The following is a 15,736-nucleotide window of genomic DNA, read 5'->3' as shown; positions in this document are numbered from 1 at the left end:
TATCTATTAGCTATCTGTCTTGCTAGCTAGCTATGTAGATGGCTATTTATTAGCTATGTGGCTATCTAGCTAGTTAGGTAACTGTCTAGCTGGCTATCTATTAGCGATCTGTTAGCTAGCTGTCTTTCTATCAATTTGAGTTACTTCCAGGTTGAGTGAACGCTGGCGCATGTGGCTGCCGCTTCTCACCCACAGAAAAACTTAGCCTGTGACTGTAAAGTGACCTTGAGAGTGTTGAAAGGCGCTGAGAAATGTATTATTATTATTATTATTATCAAATATAGCTAATAGATAGCTAGCTAGATAGCCGGCCAGGGAGCTAGATAGCAAATAGATAGCAAATAGCTAGCTAGATAGATAGCAGGGTAGATAGATAAATAAATCAAGAAATATTCACACTAAACAGTGTGTTTTGATGTCAGCATAGACGAGCCGGTGTTTTTGTGAGGGATTTGAAAATATTAACCTAAAAAAAACCCTAAAAAAATCCTCAAAAATTGAATAAGAAATATTCAACATGTCTTTTCATTTCAAAACTACCGCCAATATGTGAATGCATGGCCAAACTATGTCCTTTCAAAGTGAAGCCAAAACTGGAAATTATGGGATGTCTTAAGTTTATTTAATTAGTGACATTCGGTGTATTCGCTAACTATCTATCTAGCTATCTATTAGCTACCTATTAGCTATATAGCTATCTAGGTGGCTTGCTATCTATCTAGCTATCTAGCTATCAACTGGCTATTAGCTAGCTAGCTTTTCTCTCTAATGGAGTTATTCCGTGTTGTTGGCTATCTATTAGCTATCTAGTAGCTGGCTAGCTAGCTTTCTCTCTATTGACTTCCACGTTGCGTGGACGCTGGCGCATGTGGCTGCCGCAGAAAAACTTCATACTGTTACTGTAAAGCAGGGGTGTCAAAGTCATTTTTTGCCGCGGGCCACATTGTAGTTATGGTTTCCTCTCGAGGGCCGTTATGAATTTGGGGAACCCATTAGAATGTTTAAATCCCTTCAAATATTACATATAGAGCACACAGCAAATTAATGAATAACTCGTTTTCAAATCTGAAGTCAAGGATAATGACTTTTATTGTGGTTGACATCCAAAAATATGAAATTTTGGCTCAGATTTTAGCAATCATCATGGAATTTAACAAGTTTGATTTGCTTTCGTGGGCCGAAAAAAATTATGTGGCGGGCCGGATTTGGCCCACGGGCCTTGACTTTGACACCTGTGCTGTAAAGTGACCTGGAGAGTTTTGAAAGGCGCTTAGAAATTAAATGATGATTATTTTTATTTTTTTTTGAAAATGTGTGTTATTATTATTATTATTATTATATATTTTTTAAATGTGTTATTATTATTAGCATTTGCATTATTATTAGTATTATATTAGAAAATTATAAAAGAAAAAGTATGATTTATTATGATTATATTCCAAAACTATTATAATTTATATATTTAAATTATGGTTGTGATTTTTAAAGTTCATATTATTATTATTATTATTATTATATTTTAATTATTATATTTTTTAATTATTCTTCTTCTTCTTATTATTATTATTGGTATAATTATTATATTTTTTAATTATTATTATATATTATATATTATATTATTACTATTATTATTATTATTATTAATCTTATTATTATGATTATGTCGAGGGTCGGCAACCGGCGTCTCCAGATCCGCAGTTAGCTCTTCAGTGCCGCCCTAGTGGTTCCCTGGAGCTATTACATAAATATTTTCATATGTAAAAAATGATTTTTTTTGTTTTGTTTTTGGGATTCAAGGACAAGGTTTGCGTTGGCATCAACGCCAACAAGTGCAAGACTTGATTCAGCCTGACAGGCGTGCATGTCGTCTAACAGATGGCATTGAGGAAGGCGGCGCATGTGTTCCTGCGCCACTTCGACATCAGCCTCTACATCCATTACCAAGTCAAAGACAAATGCTTGGCAGTTTGAGGAGGGTGGCGGGGTGAGGGCGGGGACACACACACACCTATATACAATATTCATATACACATACAGGCTGGGCGGTACACCTTGGGGGCGGGGATAATGACCAGGATTTATTGAATGGTGCCAGCCACTCCTCACTCTATCAAGTCCTTCTTTATAGGCCTGCTGATAAATGACACTGCCAACCTGACTGAGGTTGGAGGAGGTGTTTGGAGGATGGGGGGTAGCGCAGGGGGGGGGGGGGGGGGGGGAACAATGGAATTGAAAGGACAAAATGAGAACGCCGGACCGGTCCGGGGCCTGAGCTGTCTGATGAGCCGTCCCTCTCATTCCACCCACCACTAAGCAGTGAAGGTGGCAATGGATGGTTGGTTGTCTGTCTTTAAAGCCATTGAAATGGACCTCAGGTCTTGGTTTTTTTTTATGTGTCACCAGATCGGTGGCTTCAAAGTACAGTGAGACCTCAACTTACGAACTTAATTGGTTCCCAGACAGAGTGTGTAAGGTGAAAAAAAACTCCCATCAAAAAAAAAATTCCCATAGGAAACCATTAAAATGGGTATAATCCGTTCCCGGGTTTCCATAAAATATACTTTTCAACTAAATAAGCCTTAAAACTACACACAACATACCTTATTCTATGTATAATAAATGTGCTTGTATCATAAAGTCACTTTATTTACATTTGTGATGGTCATTGATGGCTTGATGGAATGGTGTTGGAGGTCAAAGGGAATTGCTGTTTGGAAAGAGAGGCGCATTACATGACGACTGTAATTAAAGAAATAAACTGTGCTGTAAAATAAAGTTTTATTGACCTTTCTGATGGTCGTTGATGGCTTATGGAAGGAGAGTCACCTTCCGTAAGGACTGTTGGTAACTTAACCTCTGGTGCTGTTCGGTCGTGTGCGTCCGCCGAAGATCACTCCGCCAACCGTGGTGGTGTGTATTATGAAAATAGTGCTTATTATAAGGTTTAATTTTTAGAAATTTGACGTTTGTAAAACGAAAAGTTTGTAAGATAAGGTGTTTGTAAGTTGAGGTCTCACTGTATGCTTATTTCAAGGTGAAAGATCAATCGAGATCAATCAAATGCAACGCCACAACAGTCATACCAATCATTGAGTCAAACTCAGTTGTTGGTAAGTTGAATTTGTTCGTAAGTTGAATTCAACCCCAACCCGAAACCAAATGGCGCAAGATGGATGACGCCGGCTGCCGAGCGAACGGCTCTTGATCTCGTCCGGCTTTTTTTTTTTCCCCCTGACAGGGCCGAGCGCTAGCCTGGCCTTCTTAATTGAGCAGTTAGGACTGGCAGGGTGGGGTGAGATACATCACGCCCCCCCCCCCCCCAAAAAAAAAAGACAGGACACTTCCTCGCTCATCTGGGACAGACGCGCTGATGAAAATCTACGGGGCCGCATCTGTCGCTTTGCAAACTGAGAAATGTTTGTCATGACAAAAAAAAAAATGAGGCGAGGACATCCAACATTCACTAAGCAGGGCGGCCTTGAGAGGTTTCACCTCTAAAGCGAGGAAGAGGGAGTGGGGGGGGGGGGTCACCACTGTTGTCATCCGCTCTCTTTTTCTTCCCTTTCAAGGGTTTGCAATGAGCGTTTTATTCTTGTTATCCTCCTGTCTTAAAGGACAACCGACACCTGCGGACAAGTTGTGTCCATAATTTGGAAAATCACTTCAAATGACTTCTATTGAGTGTATTTTACAAAGATTCCACCGTATATAGCTATATTTTACGTTTTAAGACTCGTGCTGACTATTCAGGAAGTCTTGTTTCCGAGTTGGTGACGATGCCTGATGTGACGTCACGTCAGGAACGCCCCTGACCGAGAAAGTAACACATAATGCATTTTGGGTACTTTGTTTGGTCTGAAAACACCGTGTTGATGGTGAAATTAGAAGGAAAAAAAATAACGCGATGGTGAATTGTACTACTACAGTAAAGTCTCGTTATATCGATATTCAAGGGAGTCCGAAAAAATATCGATATAACCGGGACTATCGATATATCCAACCCTGTTTGCATGTAATTTTCTCCGTGCGTTCATAAAAATAGTATCGATATAACCGGGACTATCGATATATCCGATATCGATATAACGAGACTTTACTGTATTTGATACTAGTTGACAGAAATTCCCAGCAGACAAATCAGCCCATTTCCAACGGAGCTTGGGTGCCATCCTGTGCATTTTCTGGGACGCTACATTGGAGTCCAGACGGCTCAAAATGATACAGAAGGACTTCTTTAATCAATAGCAAACATTTATGCTTTCCTCTTCGGAACTATTTGAATCATATTCATAACTGGATGAGTAACAAGAAAGCATCTTCTCCGAATCTGAAGCCATTGTTTTGATTCTAGAGCAAGGCGAAGACGTCCTGGCGTGACGTGACGAACAAAGGGGCGGGACCTTCTGAAACTCGCCATTTCCGAGGTCATTTTGAAGTAGTTTTGGGACATTTTAAGTCATTTTTATTGGTGTTTTGCATTTGACTAAAAATATCAGCCTGTGTGTTTGGGGTATTTTAGATGTTCTAAAACGTTTTTCTGATGTCAGTTAGGAAACAAAAAAATGGTGTCGTTGTCCTTTAAGTGCGCTGATTTCACAGCTTGCTAACATTTTCCAACTGCCTCCATTTTGCAGCATTTGCCAATCGCACCCTCGTCGCCTCCATTCACATCCTTGTGAAGTTTAACAAGCCCTCTCCTCCAAATGATCAGGCGGTAGCCCCGGCAGAGCGGCACCCGGGGTGGTAACTCACACTTTTTCGGCAACACTATCGCGAGTTGGGGTGGGGGTGGGGGGGGGGGGGGTCTCGTCGCATGGAGAAAACCATTTCCAGCCCGCCCCCCCTCCGAGCGAGGAAGCGTATTAAAGTTTTAACAACACTGCTGCGGAGTTGTGTTGTTGAGTTCCAGCAGCGACGAACATAAAAAGCTCACAAATACAAAGTAGCTATATAATATACAGCGGTGTCTTCGGCGAACCAATTCGCTTTTTCAATATACAGGGGCCGTCGTTGTATGGTGACACTTTGGCGGATCGTAAACACAAAAAAATTGGAGTTGTGTATTGCCACTCCCAGTCCAAGTTTACAGTCAAACCAAAAGTTTGGGCTGCTCAGCTTGCTGAATAAAAAAGTAAACAAACAAACATACAAACAAACAAACAAACAAAAGAACAAACAAATACATAAATAAATATAAATAAATACATAAATAAAAACATGGAAAAAATGTCAAAAAATGTCATGGAAAAAATCATTAAAAATGAAATATAAAAGATAAAAAAATAAAAAATAAAAAAGAAATACAAATGATAAAAATAAAAATAAATAAATACAAATGAAAGACAAAAGATAAAAATATAAATAAAGAAATAAATAAACAAATAAATAAATAAAATTAAAAGAAGACAAAAGATCAACTAAAAATACATGCATAAATAATAACACATAAAAATAAATAATGCATATAAATAATTACATATAAAATATGAAGATACAAATAAAACTAAATCAATGAATAAATAAATAGTTACATAAATAAATACAAATACAACAATACAAAAGATTAAATAAATACATAAATAAAAACATGGAAAAAATGTTGTCCAAAAATGTCATGGAAAAAATCATTAAAAATGAAATATAAAAGATAAAAATAAAAAAAAATAAAAAATAAAAAAGAAATAGAAATGATAAAAATAAAAATAAATAAATAAATACAAATGAAAGACAAAAGATAAAAATATAAATAAAGAAATAAATAAACAAATAAATAAATAAAATTATAAGAAGACAAAAGATCAACTAAAAATACATGCATAAATAATAACATAGAAATAAATAATACATATAAATAATTACATATAAAATATGAAGATACAAATAAAAATAAATTAATGAATAAATAGTTACATAAATAAATACAAATACAACAATACAAAAGATTAAATAATACATACCGACTTTTTTTCTCCTCTATTCCCCGCCCCCAGTTTTAGTTAAAGCCATGTGATTGGTCAAGAACGCAGCAGTGAGGGGAGGTGGTTTAAACATTAAAGAGACAGGCAGACGACTGAGAGAGTTTCAACTTTGATAGTTCAAAGGCAGAGTGCAAAAAGCTATCAACCCAGCTAAGCAGAACACAATTGATGAGGAACTAGATAAAATTATAGCAGAGAAAGCACCTACAAGGGATCATTCCTCAAGAAAGAAGAAGGTTACGTTCCTCATCAAGTGTTTAATGCTGATGAACTCCATTCCATCAAGCCATCAAAAACCATCACAAAGGCAAATAAAACCATTTTATTATACAGCACAGTTCATTTCTTTAATTATAATACCATAGCACATTTATTATACATAAAATAAGGTATATTTTGTGTAGTTTTAAGGCTTAGAAAATTAGGAAGTAGAAAATTATATTTTATGGGGACCTGGGAACGGATTATTCTCATTTTAATGGTTTCCTAGGGGAAATTAATTTTTGGGAGACACACTTTTTGCCTAACACACTCTATCTGGGAACCAATTAAGTTTGTAAGCCAAAGTAACCCTGTACTTGTTTTCCGCCCGGTGAAACTAATTAAGGCTTCCCTGAATGAAAAACCTCCTCAAAGCGTCGCGTCTGAGAGCGCGTGCACCCGCGTACAATGCAGCGCGGCCATGTCACATCACATTGGCGAGGTGAGTTGAAAAGACTCTCAGAATTTGTTGTCCCTGGCAAAAAAAAAAAAAAAAAGCAGGCAAGATTGAGTTCTGTAGGTGGTTGTGGGAGGGCGACAAAAAAAGTCTTTTTTTCCCCAAACTACAATCACAGTGAGTTAGAAATAGAAAGGAGAACTGGGCTCCTATAATATGTCCTATAAGAGGTGATTTCAATTCAAGGACGCGTCTTCAAACAAGTGGTGATGGAGAGTAAACGGTATAGACTCTGCGCCTTATTGTTACTTTACTCATCTTCAGACAACAACTCGTTCCCTTGAGACTTAAAGGACAACCGACACCATTTTTTTGTTTTCTAACTGACATCAGAAAAACGTTTTAGAGCATCTAAAATACCCAAAACACGCCGGCTGATATTTTTAATCAAATGCAAAACACCAATAAAAATGACTTAAAGTGTGCTAAGACTGCCACAAAATGAGCTGTGAATTGGGGATTATCAGAAAGTCCCGCCCCCTTGTTCGTGACGTCACACCAGGATGTCTTGCCTTGCTCTAGAATCAAGTTCCTCATCAAGTGTTTAATGCTGATGAAACCAGTGACTCCATTCCATCTAGCCGACAACAACCATAACAAAGATAAATAAAACGACTTTATTATACAGTACAGTTTAATTATAATACCATAGGACATTTATTATACATAAAATAAGGTATATTGTGTGTAGTTTTAAGGTTTAGAAAATTAGAAAGTAGAAAATTGTTTTATGGGGACCTGGGAACGGATTATTCTCATTTTAATGGTTTCCTATGGGAAATTAATTTTTGGGATACACACTTTTCGACTTACACACAGTCTGGTAACCAATTAAGTTCGTACGCCAAGGTATCACTGTATAAGGAAGTGGAGGGGAGTCCAGCGGTGCATTCAGGTGCGCTCAGTTTGATCGAGAACCCATTTTCGGTTGTAAACCGAGGCATAAAAAAATGGAAATTTTTAGTCGAAAACCAAATTGGTTGAGAACCAAGACAATGGTGGTTTGCCTATACAGTAAAGTCTCGTTATATCGATATCGGATATATCGATAGTCCCGGTTATATCGATACTATTTCTATGCACGCACGGAGAAAATTACATGCAAACAGGGTCGGATATATCGATAGTCCCGGTTATATCGATATTTTTTCGGACTCCCTTGAATATCGATATAACGAGACTTTACTGTACTTGATTGCGAGACTATGCACATGGCATCTTTTTCAGGTCTCTCATGAAGATTCTCGCTAACTTTTTTCAACGTACGCTATTTTAAAAACCCATCACGGCAGTTGTTTGTCACCTCAACTTTGGCGCCACCGGGAGAACTCAAGTAACATTAATTTAGTGGCACTCTTTGATGCCATCTCCTCATATTTATATATTCAAACACAAGAGCTTCTCAAGGTCTTTAAATGTTTTCCATTCACCCTTTTTAATTATTCATGCGCTATCTGCTATAATTTTCTGTTTTTTTTTTTTTTTAACTACCCCCGCACGGTCTCCACGCCATGCTTTTTGTTAAATTATGGATGTTACGCTTCTTTCGCTGGCTCGGAAGCTCTGATTCAGTCGGCCTGCGTCGCTCATAACATCTCTGCGAACAGGCTCGCCGACATGCGATTTATTCGCCGTTTTTCAGCCCCACCCATAAAAGCTTTATCTGAGATTTCACACGTCTCCTGAGTGGGGTAGGCGGTGAGCGCTTGATTTTGATTTACGCTCTTGAAGGGCCAGATCTGGGTTTTTTTTTTGTTTGTTTTTTTGGTGGGGGGGGGGGGGGTATGACAGGAAATGAAGAATTACACTGAGTGCGATGTTTGTGTCATGAAAAATAAGGACTTGTCGGCATTCAAATTTTTTTTAATTGCGATTTGATACCGACATTAGTTTCTTCTACATATTAGTCCTTAACTAGCTCACCATTTCATATTTATGACCTATTCATATACAACCCCACACTTTGAGTGAAGGTCTACTCCGTGTCAAAGAAAATGGTGATTTTTGCCATACAGCATTGGTGTCAAAGTCAAGGCCCGGGGGCCAAATCTGGCACGCCACATCATTTTATTCGGTCCACAAAAGCAAATCTAGCATGTCAAGTGCTATGATGCTAGCTAAAGTCCAAACCAAAATTTCAAATGGTCCCATGTAAACCACAATAAGAGTCATTAGTCTTCATTTCAGATTCAAAAACTACTTACAGATGCTCCCCAACTTATGAACATTCAAGTTACGAAAAACGGTACATATGAACATTTATGCGGGTACTCTGAGGAGGAGGCGCCGAGCTAGCTTACAATGTGTGGAGTAAGTAGCGGGGAAGAAATCTCACTTCCTAGTTAACGTTCCAGGAGGATGCGATGCATAACAAAAAGTAATGGCTGCTGGCACGTCATTTAGTAATGACGTGCCAGAAGCTTCAGTAATGGCTTATTGAAGATCCAAGAATATATGTCGTACTACAGTAGGTGTGAATTTCTATTACGACTGATAGATCGTCTGTGTTTTATACTTCTCCGTTCAGTGTTTGACTTCAACATACATACCATCCAAAATATAGCACTGAAGCAACTTACGACCAAACTCACCTTACGAACACCGTTCGGAACGTATTCATTAATTTGTAATGCGCTCTGTGTGTAATATGTAGGAAAGATGAAACATTCTAATGCTTTCCCCAAATTCATAACGGCCCTCGAGAGGAACTCAACGTGGCCTGCGGCAAAACATGAGTTTGACACCACTGCCAAACAGCTTCCCCCCCCCCACAGAAAAGACTCTTTCCTCGTGACCTCCTTCGTGGCAGTACACTACATCCACGCCGACTCCAAACACCTGCTCAGACTCCACATCTATCACGCCAGCGACTTTGCTCCCATCTGGCTAGGCCGCGCCACGTGGGAGTCGGGCCTCATCTGCTTGTCTTTGGGTTTGGCGTCAAAGGCGATGTGGGAGGGAATCTGCTTTTTAATCGCGGGTCGGGCTTCGATTCGGAACGCACTGAAGTTTGTGGTCAGTCAAGTCAAACTCGTGACAAACAAAACATCAGTATGTCACACGCTTGACGGAATGAAGGCAGGGATCATGGCGTTAGCTTCTCAAATGACTTGCCGACATAGATGCTAACTAGCTAGTCATGACAGTCATCACATTTTTTGGGCTAGCCGTGATAGCCTTTGAACGAACCGCACAATTTGTTTTTGATAATTGACGTTTTTTTGTTGTTGTTTTGTTAGCTGCTAACTAACTATAGCCTTTTCGGAGATGTAATAATAATTTAAAAAAATAATAAAATAATAATAACACATTTTATTTATCAGCGCCTTTCAAAACTCTCAAGGTCACTTTACAATTACAGGATCAGTTTTTCTGTGGGTGAGAAACGGCAGCCATTCAACCGGAAATAACTCAAATAGATCAAGTTAGCTAGCTAGCTAATAGATAATTAATAGATAGCAAGTTAGCTAGTTAGACAGCTAATAAATTGCAAATAGATAGCTAGCCAGGTAACCAGCAACGGTGACCCATTTTCTTCCGAGACAACGCGCAAGATCAAGTTAGCTACCTAGCTAATATATAACTAATAGACAGATAGCTAGTTAGACAGATAATAGATAGCAAATAGATAGCTAGCTAGGTAACCAGCAACGGTGCCCCGTTTTTTTTCTGAGATGACACGCAAGATCAAGTTAGCGCTAGCTAGCTAATATGTTAACACTTTGTTCCAGTTTCAGCTGTTGTTAAAGCACTATATAAACCAATATGTATTGGCTGCCCTCATTTCAAGCTCATAACTCCAGACCTATATAATTTAGGAATTAACTCGTTTTTTTCTGTTGATAGAAAGAAGACAGTCTAAGGTTTTTTTTACGCTGCATTAAATGTTTATGTAGTCCTAAAACTCAATATTCTGTGGGTTCTGGAATTTGATTGAATATGACAAAAACCAAGCATGCGTCACATTTTTTAGGCTGAGTGAGGACAGAAATGAACCATGAGTTTATCGCGCTAACTGTGAACTAGTTTGTCACTTGTGTAGGCTATAAGAAACGGCAGCATATTTGACTGAAAATTTGACAGAGTAAAGACACAGATGGCCGAGTTAGCATCTGACATCAGGTAGCCACTTGATGTACGACAGAAACAGACAATCCATGCAAGTCTTTGCGAAACAGGTCAACCAACATGATCACAAAATGATAAACTCACCGGCACATTTGGTCCTTGCCCTCAGCGGTGGTCCAGGTGCACCGGTACCCCCTTCCAGAGGTCGGGTGAGCAGAACGCTGATCTCGTATTCAGTATCAGGGTCCAGGTGTCCGATTTTATGCGTGGTTTTGTCAACGGGCTGCAGGTCGTACATGGTGCCCGACACGGTGCGGTATTCAACCTCCCGGTCAACGATGGGGCCGTCGCCGTTAATGGAATTAGCGTTGAGCTGGATCCAAAGGTATGTGGCGCCCACGGCAGTCAGCTGTGGCGGCGCGATAGGCACCGGAGGCTCTGGAGAGGTAAGATTGTTTTAGTTGATGAGTAGCTTCACTCTTGTTACCCTTTTGTACCAAAATCATTTGTGACTGTCCCGCATATATTTTATACTTCACTCACAGACATTCCAGACATTCACAAACACAAAACATTCATCCTTTTGGAGCAGTGGTTCTTAATCTTGTTGGAGGCACCGAACCTCACCAGTTTCATATGCTCATTCACCGAACCCTTCTTCCAATGACAGTGCCTACTAACTGCAGACTAGACTGAGGGGTGGACCTCTGTGGCGGAGGATCCACCGAACCCCTGAGACCGACTCACCGAACCCCTAGGGTTCAATCAAACCCAGGTTAAGAACCACTGTTTTGGAGGTAGTATCGGCGAAATAAAGAAAGGATGGACAGGTGGAACAGCAGTTCAAATTTGAACACAAGACTTCTTTCGCCCTAGTGCTTTGAAAGGAATTGTTGCTGACCAATTTTAAACTTTGACAGGTCGTATCAGAACGAGGGGAAGGAGAGTGGAAAAGGGGAAGAGAGGTAAAACGTTTAACCCCTGACACTCCTTGCTTGGATCTTGTTGCATGGAAAGCTATTTCTGCTGTTCAATTGAATACTTAGCAGTCACTGAAAAGTTTTCGCCCTTTGGAGGTAGTATCAGAATCTTGAGAGGCTCGATACCATGAGCAGTGGCGGACGACAGGGTACATCCTTGACTCACTTCTTGTGTTGTTTTTATTTTAAATATTGATTAAATGTGATACAGTGATACCTCGGTTTACGAACCCTTTGGCTTACAAACTTTTCGGTTTACGAACGTTACATTTATGAAACATTTTACCTTGGCATACGAACTTTTGTCGTACACGGAGCTGCCTCAATGAGTGACGTGTCGTTCGCAAACGAGCCTATTCTTCTAACAACAAAATGGCAGCCGACTGTTTTTGTCCTCTATTCCCCGCCCCCAGTCTTCGGTTAAAGCCACGTGATTGGTCAAGAACGGAGCAGTGAGGGGGGGGGGGGGTTAAACATTAAAGAGACAGGCAGACGACAGTGAGAGAGTTTCAACTTTGACAGTTCAAAGGCAGAGTGTAGACTGCAAGGTTAAAATATCCCACCAATAAGGCTCCACAAACAACATGCACAAGTCATCCGTACACCTGATGCAAAATGCTAGCAACCCAGCTAAACAGAACACAATTGATGAACTAGATACAATTATCACAGAGAAAGCACCGACAAGGGATCATTCCTCAAGATGGTGAAAGAAGAAGGTTACATTCAGACTCATTTCTTCCACCCAGGTTGCGATGGAAGCAATTATCGCTGCCTGACAATTATTTTATCCACTTTCACGGAAATATCCGACGATGTCAGGCTTGGTGTGGAAGACGTGGTCGTAAACACGTAATGACTTGGACAGTGACCTTTTCTTTCCATCATCATCCAAATATTTGTCTAATCTGTCTTAAACCTTATGGCATCTCTACCTTAATGAGCCTTCTCCAAATGCCAGCATAGGTTCTTTCATATATTTCTGGCATTTTAATATCATATTCAATTTTCTATACAACTCCATACAGTGATGTATACATTTTTTCATCACGTTGAATGGTCTATAAAAATCCTATGCACCTCTAATACTTTTCTTTCTTAAAGTAATGTTCTACTGAATACACCTGTCCAAAGCGACACTTTGTAGAACATATTTAACGATATTTACAATTCGAGAAGCCTTTATTTACATAACATGGAATGTCACACACAGTTCGAATGTCTCTTCATCTGACATTTTCAAGTTCCGAAATACTTCAACTAGAAAATATTGACTCTTGTTACCAAATACATTTCACGATAGGTAACGTAAAACTTGGATATACAGACACTCCCCAACTTACAAACGAGATACGTTCCGAACGGTCGTTCGTAAGGTTAAGTTGCTTCAGTGCTATATTTTGTATGGAATGTATGTTTAAGGCTTATATAAGTATGTTTAAGGCTTGTCTAAGTTACCTGTATTGGTTTGTACTGAAAAATTTTAATGTAATTTAATAAAACATATGCTCGATAAAAATACGTACATGTACAACTCGAGAGAATACAGACGGTACATACGAACATTTTTGTCGTAACATATGTAATACAGACGCTCAACTTACCAACGAGATACATTCCAAACGGTCGTTTGTAAGGTGAATTTGTTCGCAAGTTGCTTCAGTGCTATATTTTGTATGGAATGTATGTTTAAGGCTTATATAAGTAGGTTTAGGGTTTATATAAGTATGTTTAAGGCTTGTATAAGTAACCTGTATTGGTTTGTACTGAAAATTTATTTTAATGGAACTTAATAAAATATATGCTCTATAAAGCTAAATACATATACAACTGGAGAGAATACGTACGCTCCACTACTTACGAACATTCGAGTTACGAACGACGGTACATACGAACATTTTTGTAGTAACATATGTAGTAAGCCTTAAACATACAAACCTTAAACCTACTTATATCAGCCATAAACATACATTCCATACAAAATATAGCACTGAGTCATCTTACGAACAAATTCACCTTACGAACGACCGTTCGGAACGTATTTCATTCCTAAATTGGGGAGCGTCAGTACTACGTATGTTCCAACAAAAATGTTCATATGTACCATCGTTTGTAACTCGAATGTTCATAAGTACAGTCTGTCTTCAAATTTTGGGGGGGTCTATCTCCCAGAATTTCATAAGAAGCGGTACCACTGTATTTAACGTTCTGTCCCGAAAAATCAATGCAACAAATTTACTTGACATTTAATGTTCGACATATATGAATGTCTGATTTAAATTGCATTAAATGTTCTATAAAACTAATGAACTGCGTCTAACCGAATTGTGAGAAATGACATGCATTTTTTTTCTTATCAGCTCTTATTTGCATAGTTAAAAATCTCCCACATCCTCCAGGATTCTCCTCCCACGGAATTTGGCCGGTGGTGGTTGTCCCTCATAGAAAGCAGATGGTTCGCTCACACTGACCTCAAGTCACTGGTCCCTAAACTGTGTCTATAATCCGAGCTGTCCACCATCACCTCGAGCCAAACCAGCTTAGCCAGCAGACTGTCGGAGGTGTCCGAATCTGCCTTTGTTTTGGTGGGTTTTCAGGTCAAATGTCTGATTCTTTTTTAGCCAAGCTAGCCCATTTCAATATCCCAGACAGAAATAGCGCAGTCACATAGTATTTTCAAAAACAACATTGTTTGGCTGTTGTCTGGATGATGCGCCATTGGGCGACCTGGGCAGGCTTTAAAGGACAACCGACACCATTTTTTGTTTGTTTCCTAACTGACATCAGAAAAACGTTTTATAGCATCTAAAATACCCAAAACACACAGGCTGATATTTTTAGTCAAATGCAAAACACCAATAAAAATGACTTAAAGTGTTCCAAAACTACTTCAAAACGACCTCAGAGATGCAGAGTTTCAGAAGGTCCCGCCCCCTTGTTCGTGATGTCACGCTAGGACATTTTTGTCTTGCTCGAGAATCAAAACAATGGCTTCAGATTCGGAGAAGATGCTTTCTTGTTACTCATCCAGGTATGAATATGATTCAAATAGTTCTGAAGAGGAAAGCATACATGTTTGGAATTGATTAAAGAAGTACTTCCATGTCATTTTGAGGCGTCTGGACTCCAATGTAGCGCCCAGAAAATGCACAAGATGGCGCCCAGAAAATGCACAAGATGGCGCCCAAGCTCCGTTGGAAATGGGCTGATTTGTCTGCTTGGAATTTGTGTGAACTAGTATCAAATAGTAGTCTTGGTGCAACACACAACGATTCACCGTGGCGTTATTTATGTGTTTTCCTTCTAATTTCGGCATCAACACAGTGTTTTCAGACCAAACAAAGTACCCAAAATGCATTGTGTGTCACTTTCTCAGTCAGGGGCGTTCCAGACGTGACGTCACGGTAGGCGACGTCACCAACTCAAAAAACAAGACTACCTGAATATTCAACTGAAAATACGCTATAAGTCATTTGAAGTGATTTTACAAATTATGGACACAACTTGTCCGGAGGCGTCGGTTGTCCTTTAACAGACTCACAAAAAGAGTCAAGGCGAGGCGAGACAGTCGAAAAGTGGATAGCATGGTAGAAATTGAACCTCAAACTCTGGCGGCATTAGCCAAATATTTAATACCGTCATGACAGCCCTTGTCCGCCGCTCCACAAAAGCTCAAGTAGCTTACGGTGATGAAAGAATGTAGGTGCACTCAGCCTGCCGTGTGGAAAATGACACATTAACAGTGTGAAATACACTCAGGCGCTAGCGCACGTGAGGGGGTATTAACGACTTTTCTTTTTCGACCGGGCGTCGGCTTGGAGACGGCGTGCGAGCAGCTGTCGTGGCGATGTTTGACCACACGGCCGAGCGGAATGGCGACAGCTGCGTCCTGCTCGACTGCAGCATCTGTCGACTAACAAATTCTAAGCTTACATACGTGTTGAATGTGTGAAAATAAACCATATTATAGGCAAGCTGGACTTTGACTGCAG

At 39.5% G+C, this 15,736-nt stretch overlaps 1 protein-coding gene across 9 annotated transcripts in view; it reads right to left on the bottom strand.

The window, feature by feature from the left end:
• Positions 1-15,736, bottom strand: part of LOC148891161 (receptor-type tyrosine-protein phosphatase mu) — a 188,281-nt gene that overhangs the window by 101,481 nt on the left and 71,064 nt on the right. For all 9 annotated transcript variants that reach the window (XR_016116511.1, XM_089008956.1, XM_089008958.1 and 6 more), the window contains exon 7: positions 10,909-11,202. Coding sequence is in view for 8 of the 9 variants with exons in the window: in XM_089008956.1 (XP_088865082.1) it covers positions 10,909-11,202 (294 nt within the window). In the remaining variant the exon portion in view is untranslated. The remainder of the gene's footprint in view (positions 1-10,908; positions 11,203-15,736) is intronic.

This window comes from Hippocampus bargibanti, linkage group LG11, assembly GCF_051943395.1.
Source record: "Hippocampus bargibanti isolate YZ-2025 linkage group LG11, ASM5194339v1, whole genome shotgun sequence".
Lineage (NCBI taxonomy): Eukaryota > Metazoa > Chordata > Actinopteri > Syngnathiformes > Syngnathidae > Hippocampus > Hippocampus bargibanti.
The sequence above is the reverse complement of the archived record's forward strand: the minus strand, read 5'-3'. Positions and strand labels throughout refer to the sequence as shown.